The sequence below is a fragment of the Zeus faber genome (genome assembly GCF_960531495.2).
Source record: "Zeus faber genome assembly, chromosome: 12".
NCBI lineage: Eukaryota > Metazoa > Chordata > Actinopteri > Zeiformes > Zeidae > Zeus > Zeus faber.
In genome coordinates, this window is record NC_137196.1 from 13,445,834 (window position 1) to 13,459,208 (window position 13,375).

The following is a 13,375-nucleotide window of genomic DNA, read 5'->3' on the forward strand; positions in this document are numbered from 1 at the left end:
AACCAATCACGCATAAAAACCCCAGCATCATGAACAGAGTGATTGTGGTTGTGTAGGCAGTTGCATCAACGGTGTAATGGGGGTGTTGACGGGTCTTTTGTTGCTTGGTCTTTTGGCTTGTGATGGCGCTGTGCTGCAGCAGTGGGCCAGGCCTCAACAACAGCATCAAGCACTGTCACCTTCTCAGCGACCCCTGCTTCAGCGTCAGCCAAAGCTTTCTGATTCTGAGGTTCCTTTTGAGAAATGCCAGGTGGAGGAAGGTGAGAAGATCCGATGTGGATCCTCCGACATCACGGCCGAACAATGTGAAACCATCAACTGTTGCTTTGATGGGCAGCAGTGTTATTATGGGAAAGCAGGTATTTGCATTTAACTCTTCCATGTGATGACTTTGCTCTTTAAGTGATGACTAATCCCAATCTGAAATGTCCTTGTAAAATGTCTGCCAGTGACTGTTCAGTGTACCAGGGATGGCCAGTTTGTGGTGGTGGTAGCCCGAGATGCTACTCTTCCTCACATTGATGTGGAGGCAATCACCCTGCTGCAAACAAATGATGACTCCTGCAACCCAGCTGGCACCACTGCTGCCTTTGCTATCTTTCAGTTCCCTGTCACAGCCTGTGGGACTACAATGATGGTAAGTGTTTATCTTTTGGCCAATTGTATAATTGGTGTGACAATGTACTATTTAATGACACTTTGCTTCTGCAGGAGGAAGATAATTATGTAGTGTATGAAAACCACATGTCTTCTTCATATGAAGTTGGTATCGGACCCAGGGGATCAATTACTAGGGACAGCCATTTTGAGTAAGTTGTCTAATTTTAGATTAGGCTCATGTTGACACTGCTGCAGTTGTCAAAGTATTATGCAAACTTTACTATGTTCTCCTTGTTTCTAGGCTCTTGTTCCAGTGTAAGTACTCAGAGTCTGCTGTGGAGGCCCTTGTCATTGATGTAAACACTCTTCCACCACCTCAATCAGTGGCAGCACCAGGGCCACTCAGGATGGAACTACAACTGGCCAATGGCCAGTGTGCTTCCAAAGGCTGTTATGAGGGTATGCTATTACAATATTTCCCCTTTATACTCAAAATATAACACTCAACCTGATGCCTGTTCCCCCTTCCAGAGGAAGCTGCCTATAGGTCATACTACACGCCTGCAGACTACCCTATCAGAAAGACACTAAGAGATAATCTGTATGTTGAGGTGCATATCCTCGAGAGATCTGATCCCAACATACACCTAACTCTGGAGCACTGCTGGGCCACTGCTACTTCTGCCCCTGAAGGCCGTCCTCAATGGGATTTATTGAAGAATGGGTAAGACAGGGATTTTCAATGGACTTGCAGATAGGTTGTCTATGTATAGGAGATCTTAATGTCAGAACTGTTTACAGATGTCCCTATCAGGATGACCGTTACCTGACCACCATAGTACCTGTGGCTGGTGCCTCTGAGCTTCAATTCCCAACCCACTACAAACGTTTCATTGTGAAGATGTTCACCTTTGTGGACAAGGAGACCTTTGTGCCACTAAAGGAAACGGTATAGTGCACAATGTGACATTACACACACTCAAATAGTGTTCTCTCACATGGCAATTAAGCTGCTGTCTATGGTCTTCTAGGTCTTCATTCATTGTGCTGCAGCAGCCTGCTATGAAGATGGTGCTGGTTCATGTGAACAGTCATGCCACAGACAGCGTACGTAGTGGACCTAACCATTTATACACGTCTCACTGGTATGTCTACTAACCCCTTCTCTCCTGCAGGAAGGGCTGTAGCTGTCAAGGCTTCTTCTGGTCAGAAGGTACTTGTTTCAAGTGGAGAAGTTATTCTAACAGCTGACCAGTCTCTAAAAAGTACAGAGGGTGTGAAGCCATCTCTACCCAAACTTCAACTATGACTGCTCTAAAATGCCACTTTTAAATAAAATTCCTGGAAAACACTTTGCTGACCCTTGTAATTTATACATTTTCTAAATTCTTTGTCCTCAAATTTTCCAATGCAAGCTTCTGAAATCAAGAGGCACTTGTGTATGAAGGAACACTTTAGAAATTGGGGTAGGGGCTTGAATGTGTAAAAGTGCTTTCTGGCCAATTGTGATGTTGAATTAAACTACTTGTTACTGGGCAAAGCAACACAGATGCTCTCAATTGCGAGGTCCCGCTTACCACAATCCACTGGGTCATGATAAACTAGCAGTGTTGATCTTATGGTTCAATCAGTAAACCTTAATCCTCCGGCTGAACAACTTCCGGTGCGTGCGAACCGCGTCCTGGCTTTGAGCCAGTCAGTTTAACTGTCGCTCGTGTGAATGGGAAGATGAGCCACCTGTGGCTTGTTGCCAAGGCGGGCGTTGTACAACATGGCCAGGAAGGAGTGACTAGTAACTGGGATCGTAGCTTGCACTACAGTCGGGATGTTCTGATTACCTTGTGCCATAAACCATCGCCTCTGCTCCAGAAGATCGTGGATTGTATTCCCCCAGAGCTACGAAGGCCTACTAGGGGAGGGAGTTCGTAACAGGCTGCAGCATAGATCTCCAATCTTCGCTCCTTGACCAATAAGATAAGTCCGAACCTACACAAGGTACTGTGCCGAATTCCGTGAAGCATAAATTGTTTTACCGAATGTTGGCTTCAATCCAACATGCCAGACTTTCTGTTCGAGAAACGGGTTCACCCTGACCCAGCTGGACAGAGATGAGAACTCGGGGAAATGTAAGGGCGGAGGAATCTGTTTTTATATCAATGACCTCTGGTGCAGTCAGTTCACCGTTAAAGAGACTGCGATTCCAACGTTGAGCTGCTCTGTCTGACTTTAAGACCTTTCTATCTGAACTGGTCACAACAGTGGAGGAAGTCAGGAGCAAATTCCTTCGCAACAACCCCAGGAAAGCCCTTGGACCTGACCACAGCAGCGCCCTTATTTTAAAATCGTTTGCATGGGAATAAGCCCCTGTGTGGCAACCAATTTTTCAGCTGTCAGTTAACACTACATCCCTCAAGCTTGGAAAACTTCACACATTAAGCCCCTCCCTAAAAAACTATGCCCGAAGGAACACAACGATTATAGACCAATAGCCCTCACATCAGTCATTATGAAATCTCTGGAAAAAAATCTTGGTCCAGCGTCTTAACAGAGCCCTACTGAATCACCAAGATCCCTTTCAATTTTCGTATAAGCAAGGGCGGAGCACAGAAGATGCAGTGGCTACACTGGTGCATCTAGTCTCCAAACATCTGGACTCCCCCAAAACATGGGTAAGGGCTCTCTTTCTTGATTTTTCAGCGGCGTTCTCTACAATTCAGCCAGACATACTGACAGAAAAAATGATTCAGCTTCAGATCAACCCCCATCTTATACTTTGGTACTTCTCCTTCCTTACAAATAGGATCCAGCTGGTCAAGGTAAACAATACACTGTCATCTCCCAGGATAACAAACGTAGGGGTGCATTAGCTCACCTGTGTTGTTCACGTTCTACACATCAGACTGCACCTCTTCGGTACCAAACCAGTCTGTCAGATGACTCCACCTTATTGACTATGTTGAAAAGTACTGATGATCCCACTCTGTATCAGGGAAATGTTGATTGTTTTGTGGAATGGTGTGATAAGAACGCCCTCATTATTAACTCAGTAAAGACAGAGAAAATCATTTTTGGCAAGCCCCCAACCTGCCCAACCCCCAAAGTGATGATCCACAATGTCGAAATGAATCAAGTCTCTGCATATAAATACTTAGGTTTCATGATAGATGAGAACCTCTCATGGACCCCTCACATGCATCTTCTTAGTAAAAAGATACAGCAGCGTATTTATTTTCTCCGTAGATTAAAATCGTTTGGGGCCAGCAGCCAAATTATGTATTTATTTTTTACTTCTGCAATTCAGAGCACCATGCTCTACTGTAGCACTGCCTGGTGGAGCAACCTCAAAGTAATAAATAAAAGTAAACTTCAAAATCAGTTAAAACTTTGCTCCAAAATCATTGGACTTCCTGAAGTTCAAGCCTTTCAAGAGGCCCATAGCAATAGCTTGGTTAGGCTGGCCATAAAGATTTCCTCTGACTCCACACATGTTTTGCACAATGAATATCAGCCCCTGCCTTCAAATAGGCGCTTCAGGGTCCATTCCTTCAATCGAAATAGGCTTGAAAACTCCTTTGTACATCAGTCCATTCTACTACTAAACAAACAAAAATGATTCCAGAGCCTTTTATGATTTCATGGGTATTAGTCTTCTTATGTCTTTGTAAATTGTCGTACCTGTCATTTGTGCTGTTTTATTTTGTGCATCTGTGTGCTGTGCGATGTCATGTGTCTGTACTTGTGTTTATCCTGTCAACACCTGTGCTTGTCTAATCTGTCATCTGTGTTGTTTGCGTATCGTTGTGCTGTCATGCCAGGAGCCATTTGTACTCGTGTCCTTTCCTGTCACTCCAGTGATTGTTTACCTGTACGTCCTAAATGTTTTGAGGGGCCTTTCCCAGGGACGCAAAATGAATTTCAGTGCCCTACTGACCAATAAAGTTGTATCGTATCGTAGTAGCTTTCTTGAGTACTTTGGTGTGCTGCAGCTTGCATCTCTCCTCCACTGCGGTCTACCTCATTTCCTTAAATCCCACTACACCACATTGAGATTGGCCTCAGACATACTTTTCCCACATGCATGAGCAGGTAGGGTGCAATGGGGCTCAGTCTGTAGAGGGTCAGTGTCAAAACACCTATCCGTTTGACCTGCAGGCAACAATTCAGAAAGTAGACAGACTGCCTCTTTTTTTGAGCTTTGATATTGACAAAAGCATATGGAGAGTACAACTTTAAAGTAAATGTGTGGCACTGGAATGTATTTATGGGAAGCACATTAAAGCTAGACATCTGCCATATTGAATCAAACAGAGTTAAGCAATTCAAAGCAGATTCTTCAGGGTGATGTTAAGGCTTGTATTTAGTACACCCTGGCAGAGAAACGGCGGCAGCCATGTGGACATGCAGACACAACACAAACGCCCACTTGGAGTGTAAATGTGGCCTGTTAGTGTTTCTCTCCTGGGCCTGTGAGAAAGCAATCAGTGGCCATCTGGAGCTCAGCCCCCTGGGATAACAGAGGAGGGAACCTATGGGGTTAAATGAGCTGCGATCAGCAACCAGTTTACCTCCCACATTTCCACCTCCTGTACCACCATTAGTCATTGCAGTACCCACATTACTACCCCTCCTACATACAACTAGCCACTACACCTCCAATGCACTGTCCTTTTACATTGGCCCACATAATTATTACCCATTGGACAAAGACTACTTTTTAAATTAAAATAATCTACCAACAACCAGTTGGGCTGAGACAAGTTTACCAACCATCCTCCCCTCCTACAGTTCCTGTACCCTGCTGCCATGTATGTGACCCCCCGCACCATGTCAACCATCTTAGCCGTCCATTTAACTATCAAATACAGATCGTCCATTCATCAATTTGCTTCCCCGTAGTAAAATGTATGTGCCATGCTTCCAAATCGAGCAAGATCATAAATAGTTTATTGTTCAGCATTTTGCAAGGAGGCCGTGCAGAATCGTTTATTCTTCGAGAGGAGAGCGCAAGGGCAAATATTTGAGACTCTAATGAAGGAGGCCTGGACATGTAAACTCCTCAGCCTGGCTTCACCTTTTAATAATAGTAAATATTCATGAGACAAACTGACTCGCTTTTTTTTCTGAGGGTGCAGAGTGGCGGTGGGGAGGGCCGATGGCACATTCATCACAGAGACTATGAATGTGATGGATGTGGCACTACTGGAAACTTATACATATTTGACCAGAGTATCATCTCAGTATCATTACTTCCGGGAATGCGGCATGTACTTTGATGAGACCACGGGGATGGGGGAGGGGAGACTAAGGCAACCCGGCCAATCCCAGCCCTCTATCATCCAGGGACCAGACTGGAAATTGAATTAGATGGGAAAATGACAAATTTGACTCATCAATGTGTTGACAGGATTGCATTAGTATAGGTAATGGTGGCTTATTTTATAATACCTACTGTATCGTTAACTATGAGTCAGCTTGACTAGAACGCATTACGTAAACGTCAAAAACTCGAGTGCTTCTGCTCAGACCTGCATGCTCCGACAGCACGCACAGACATTCTAAAATTATTTGGCAGCCAAGACCGTACCCCTCACGCTACCAACACACTCGAATCATATTAAAAGAAAGGGAGGCGAAGGGTGATGTCAAGAAGATTGAAGATTGGAGCTGAGGGCCTGTCACCCTGTCAGAATCAGACTACAGGGGGTAGTGCTGGTTGTTCTGCATAATCCGAGACAAGCGTGGGGGAGGAGAAATATACATGTTCTTCTCAACAATATTTCTCCATAGGTATGAGGTGAACAGTACTCGAGTGTTGACATGCATGTTGATATAAAAGGCAAACAGCCGTCTTCGAAGACGTAACAACATTTTACTCAAACGCAAAAATGCTTAAAACAGCCTCACCTTTGAGTGAGGCTGAGGATGGAAAACGCCTTCCATAACATTCCAGTTATGACCTAATGTTGGTTACGACCTTTTACTTTTATTTTCTATGATTTTCTCACATTGGCGATGACGCGTGAAGACGTGGATGTAAAAGCAAAAAGGCTCGCTTCAACCGTTCCATGACTTGTAACAGATCGCCTTTCTCTGTGCGCGGCTCACTCTAAAAAGGTGTGCGGGCAGTAGACCAATTTGGAAGTGACAGCACCTGAAATGGACCGGGGCCCAGCCCCACATGGGAGAAAGCAAAGAATGCTGACGTGGAGGAACCACCCCAACCCCCCCCCCCCCTTCACGAAAAGGCAGAGCCTGAGTGTATGCGACAGAGTGAACACAGATAGATAGATAGATAGATAGATAGATAGATAGATAGATAGATAGAAAGACATGCACCAGATTGTACCATGTAGTGGGGGTGACACGCCGTGGGGGAGGGATAAAATAACCTACATCTAAAATAAAAACACTTTTTTTGAGCACCGATCATGGGCGCCCCATCGCTGGCGCACCGTGGGCACAGCTGGTACCATCGGAGAGGGAGCGATCGGTGCACAGAGGCGGGGCTATTCATAAAACATTCGGGGCTGAAGCCCAGGACGCCCGCCCCTAACAACACCACTGTCGCCAACGTTCTATTACCGTAATAACTGAAAGTGGGGGGACAAAAAATTCCGGCGTCCCCCCCCCCTGTTCCCCCACCCGCCCCTGTGCGGCTTACATCGGCCGTTACCCTCCAGTGGTACTGGGGGTTTCCTGCAGGAGGCGTCTGCTCTTCGGGTCGATAAGGGCTTTCCAATGCCCGCCAGCCCCAGCATCCTTCTGTCGAAATGACACCGGCTTGCTGTTACCAACATCTGCTCTCACCTCCAGTCCTACCACATGCTCTTTAGGCAGGGCTGAGGCCTTGACATCTCCACAACTACCCGTGTTGCTGTAACTGGGGAGATTTTATTTTATTTTTTTGTACTTTGTACTTTTGGAAGGGTTTTTTTCTGAGTGTGTACTCATGTTTAAGTATTCCCAATGTTAGGTAATGTCCTCTGCTTCTTTTAGAGAATCCACTCACTAGAACGAATTGGACTGGAATATGCTAAATTCCAATGGTCTACCTCCAGGTTAGAGGTTGTGCCCTTTCTTACGACTGCTGCTATTGTTGGAGAAAAAACATCAGGATATCCATTAATAATGTCTTAAAAGTCATTAGGTATAGTAAGTTTGAGTATATTTGAGTATACGTCAATTATTTTTCCACATCTTCCAGTAGGAACACGGAGAAGTACAGCTCCGGTAGCTTCACACGTGCATTGTACACGAGTACACGCATGCGCACGCTCACACACACACACACACACAGACACACACACACACGCACACACACGTAACAATCTGTGGAGCGAACATAGCCGCGCTTTATAAAAGACAAAATAAATATATATAAACAGCCACAAGCCTGACACATCCTGCGCTCCCACAACACTGTGAGAAAAAAAAAAAACAATCTTTTGAAAAATATGGATTCCTATAAAAAAAAAATCGCTTATCGATTCGCAGACAGCACCACACCATCAGTCTGTCTCCCTCTCTCTCTCTCTCTCTCTCTCCCTCTCTCTCTCTCTCTCTCCCTCTCTCTCTCTCTCTCTCTCTCTCTTTCTTTTTCGCTTTCTCCCCTCCACATTACCTCACCTGCCAGCGGCTCCAGGAGGCGGTGACCCATGCGTCCATCACAGGCTGCATCACAGGTCTCCTCCCGAGCCTCCACGTACCAACGCCCACAGGAAGCGCTGAGCCAGGCAGGAAACACACTCATCTCCTTATTTTTGGAAGTCCTCACTTTTATGGGTTGCCTATTTGGGTGTTTCTGTGTGGGTTTCGTTTTTTTGTTTTCGCTCAGGTTCAACGGGTCATATCTGTTTTGCAAAGCACTTTGAGCGATCTCGCCGGCCCAGAACAACATGAAGGATTTGAATAGCATTTACATATCAATACAGTTTGGATTAAATATTAAATGGGATTCGCTGTTCCAAAGGAGCGACGGGGGTCGAATCAGTTTACGAGCTTAAAAAACGCGATTAGAGAAAGACAAAGTATTTTAAATGAGAAACGTTAAAAAACAAATACAATCCCATCAAACAGCTTGACGCTACTCAATGCAATCACGAAATTCCGAGATGAGAATAGCGATAAGCGATGCGTGATTATCTCGGCAAACAGTCGACGTCCATCGGCTGCCGGTTCTGGGAGGAGGTCATGGAGAGAAATCGCATTTGGAGGTACAACAGCCACACATAAAGGAATAACATTTCTGTGGTGCAGTGTTCCGAATCTCATGTTCCGTATCTGGTCCGTGTCATCTCCTCTGTCTTGTCGCCACTCCACTCGCATGGCCAAAATCACATTCCGATACATGACCAAGACAAATGTGGCTTTAACTGCACCACTGGCCATTGGAATCCACAATATGAAACTCCACAGAACAAGAGGAATCCATTTTTATTTTATTTATTTCTACTTTAAGAACCACCCTTGTTGATTGTAGGCGGTATCTTTAGTGGGAAAAAAACATTGTTTTTTCAGAAGATTAAATATATATATTTTTTTTAAAAGATAGATGGCTGCCTTTCAGCTGAGGTAAGGAATTTGACGAATGGCGAGCATCGAGATACTTGGAAAGCCAAGACGAGCGTTAGAAGATACAATCTCACGCACGTTGACTCACACACACACACACTGGCACACACACACGTACACACACACCATCTATTTTTGGGATAATGGAGTGGGATGCGGGGAGTGAATGATAAAGCCATTGATCCAAGCACTGTTGGACAGTGGTCAGAGGAGGGGAGGGCAGGCTGTTCACGTTCCACAGAGAGAGACTCTGGCTGCCATTTTACATTGTTATTGATCTTTTACACCGAGACACAGAACACATCGATCTTCACACAGAGAGCAGAAAATATGTGTGTGTGTGTGTGTGTGAATGTGTGTGTGTGTGTGTGTGTGTGTGTGTCTCCAGCCGCGCTCACACATACACACACACACACACACACACACACACACTCTCTCTCTCTCTCATGCAGAAAGCGATTAACAGGCAGACAAGCAGCCAGATCACATAAATTCACACTTGCACACACACATGGAGGTGCACACACACACAAACACATGCACACACACACGCATACACACACTCACACACACACACACACACACACACACACACTCACTCCTCCCCTTATCGCTGTGTCCTAGTACCACCTGAAGGCACTTAGATCTCTACTGTACACTGCAGTGTGCTACAGGGCTGTAGCCAAAACTGCATACATGCACAGTCCATGCTGCAGGTACAAACCAGGACAAAGAGACACCTCCATCCGTCGGTCGGCCACTCTGTCTGTCTTTTAGTTTGCCAATCGCTCTCTCTTTCTGAATGTAGATATCCCAGCGCGACGTGCTCCAGGGCATCGCTGTCAATCCTGCAGCGGGAAGTGGGCAAAACTGGTGCACAAGTCAATTAACATTCAGAAGGACTCTCGCGGTGAGTGCTGCCAGTGAAAGCGGGCAGAGTTTGGTGAAGAGGCGGCGGGGGAGAGCGTGACAAAGTAATGGATGAGGGGCACAAAGGACGCAACGAGACCCGCCAGGCGGAACACGGACGATCAGATAACACGGGCAAATTAGCGCATGTGCCAGTTTGCGTGACACAATTACGATATAGGTATTAATCTGGAATATCAGGTCACAGGCTAATATGGAGGTGACGACCCAACCGTATCTGTTTCCCGAGTGCCAGTCAAGGGACACAGGATTTTTAATGTGGTGGTGGATTTACGAATTAGGCAGTGACTAAGTAGGGATAAATAGATGATGTCACACCTGTTGATCAATGGGAATGACGTCAGTGGGCGCAATACAAATAAATTGATTGATGGGGACTGTTAAATAGTTCAGAGGGGAAACGGCTGGTACGGAAAATCACACCTCCACTCATTCCTCCACACACGACGCAATACACGAGCCCCACGCTGAAAATGACGCTTCTTTCACGCGGTTTATCACAACATTGGTCGTCGTGCATGTGCATCGCTGCATACACCCGCAGCCCTCTCTCCCTCTCTCCCTCTCTCTCCCTCTCTCCCTCCCTCTCCCTCGCCCTCTCCCTGTGCTTTAACGAACGAACCCGCGCGTCGCATGTCCCCGCGGCCACACTGTCGCGCGTGTAGTCCCGGGACCGAATAGCCTTAAAGTTTGCCTCGTCCAAAACTCACCAAAGTTTGCTGGTACTGGAGCGTGCGGTTCTCGGCCTTGTCCTTCGCCATCGCCGCGACGAGCCGCGCCGCGTACCGCCGAGCCGAAGCCTCGATCTACCGGGTCATTTGGCGGAGCGACGCCGGGGGAGATGCGCGCCGGGCGGCGGCGGCTCGCGCAGGACCACGGGCTGTGATGCAGAGGTGCGCCCGCCGCGCCGCGTGCAGCCGGAGAGCGGTGCGGCGCCGCTACTGTACGGCAGGGGGGGCAAAGAGAGGGTTCGCGGCGCCGGATTCCGGCCGCAAACAGGTCCGATTGCGGCCGCGGAACGATTTGTTGTATTAGGGTTTATATATATATATATAGATATAGATAGATGGATAGATAGATAGATAGATAGATAGATAGATAGATAGATAGATAGATAGATAGATAGATAGATAGATAGATAGATAGATAGATAGATAGATAGATAGATAGATAATAAATAAATGAATAAATAAATACAATTTTATATATATATATATATACACTTCCCATATATGGGATATATATATATATATATATATATATATATATATATAATAAATATTATATATATATATCCCATATATGGGGTGTATATATAAATATATGCACACCCCATATATGGGATTACTATATATATGTATATATATAATATAAATATATATATAATAAATATTATATATATATATAATAAATATAATTTATATATATCCCATATATGGGATTTATATATATATATATATATATATATATATATATATATATATATAAAACCCTAATACAACAAATCGTATATATATATATATATATATATATATATATATATATATATATATATATATATATATATATATATATATATATATATATATATATATATATATATATATAAATCCCATATATGGGAGATATATATATATATATATATATATATATATATATATATATATATATATATATATATATAAAAATATATATATAATAAATATTTTATATATATATATATATATATATATATATATATATATATATATATATATATATATATATATATATATATATATATATACACCCCATATATGGGATTTATATTTATAAAACCCTAATACAACAAATCGTATACATATATATATATATATAAAAAGCAAAGAAAAAGAAAAATAATGTTTTCACTAATATATTCACATTATGTTATTAGTATACATGTATATGTATAAAATGATATTGATAATGTATACAATACATTTTGTATATTATAGATACAGTTGAATCGATTGCAGTTTAGTCAACGATATTAGAATCCCTCTTGTTCACAAAATGAAAGGAAATTCCTAGAATGAAACACTTTGTTTCACATGTGTTGTTGTACTGTGTTGTTACTGTATATGTGATGCTTTATATGTTTGGCTTATATATATATATCTCTCTAATATTTTCAATTTTTCCTTCTGATTTAGATTGTATAGATAGAGCTATAGATAATACTTTTGTTTGGCACAGCCTTTGGAGTTGTCCCTTTATCATTTCACTGCACCAAACGTGATGTATTTGAAAAATAAAGTACCTGGAATCTCTTCAGTTTTGCAGTTATAGCACACAGGTGAAAGAGGTTTGGAAAATAAAAACCTCTCATTTAATTTTCTTGATTACAACTTTATTAGCCCGAAAGAGTACAGAGGCTTCACTCAAACCTCCAATCACATTTTAACAAAAGCTAATCTGGCCCTCGACGGTCAACCTCGAATGAGTTTGACACCCCTGCTGTGCAGAATGCCTCCCCCGGATGTGTGGATGGTGTTTGGGATTTTGTGCGTTTTGCATTTACCACTTGAATGAAGTCAAGTCCTTGTTTTGTTTCTGTGTGTTATTTCATAATGCCTCAGCTATGGCCACGACTCCTAATCAACTATAGTCTTTTCAATGGTGAAGGTGATTCCACATTCATTTTTGGTAATTTTTCCTCTATTTGGTGGGTCCAAGAAATTAATTGCACTTTCTCAATAGAAATATCAATAATTGTTTGAAGGACGGGTGTAGGTCAAATTATATTTGTTTAAGTTGTTCAAATATCCATCCATTAACATTTTTGAAATTAAGATTGTTTTTTATTATACTTGCTCAGAGCCGCCTCATTTGTTTCTATCTTGTGATATTCATGATTCAATTCCGAGTGAGGTAATGTATATATGCATGTGACATTGACTTAACCATCATTCTCCCACTTATTCTGCAGCCACTATTTAAACTGCATATTGATGAGGATAATGCTCTTTTTCTTGAGCCTCTCCATGCTGCTTCCCAGAATCGCCACTTTTCATTGTTTTGCACTTAGTTTACCTGACACATGCCGGTACAGTGCCTTGCTCAAGGTTACCTCAACAATAATTTAACGGGAGGAGAGAGTTATTGTTCTTTCTCCTGGTGCTAAAGCTGGCAGTCTGATGTATTTGATAACATACACATCTGATGTTTGTGAGATCATGAGCAACCTCTCCTTCCCAGTGACTCTCATGCTTTCAAATTTAATTGATTAAAAAAAATATTCAGGCCTAAAGCA

The 13,375-nt window shown here is 43.2% G+C and overlaps 2 protein-coding genes across 2 annotated transcripts in view; one reads left to right on the forward strand and one right to left on the reverse strand.

Moving 5' to 3' along the window:
• Positions 1–10,971, reverse strand: part of clcn2a (chloride channel, voltage-sensitive 2a) — a gene marked incomplete at its 3' end in the record, with an annotated part of 35,572 nt that extends 24,601 nt beyond the window's left edge. Inside the window, exon 1 of the mRNA XM_080010368.1 lies at positions 10,812–10,971. Within this exon, the coding sequence (XP_079866494.1) occupies positions 10,812–10,862 (51 nt within the window). The 5' untranslated portion in view covers positions 10,863–10,971. The remainder of the gene's footprint in view (positions 1–10,811) is intronic.
• On the forward strand, positions 77–1,715 carry LOC307238283 (zona pellucida sperm-binding protein 4-like; the record flags this gene model as incomplete). The annotated part of the gene is made up of 7 exons (XM_080011216.1): positions 77–359; positions 450–637; positions 712–809; positions 902–1,059; positions 1,132–1,324; positions 1,402–1,549; positions 1,632–1,715. The coding sequence occupies 7 exons, from the start codon at positions 77–79 to the stop codon at positions 1,713–1,715; spliced, it is 1,152 nt and encodes a 383-aa protein (XP_079867342.1).
• Positions 10,972–13,375: the final 2,404 nt, after the last annotated feature.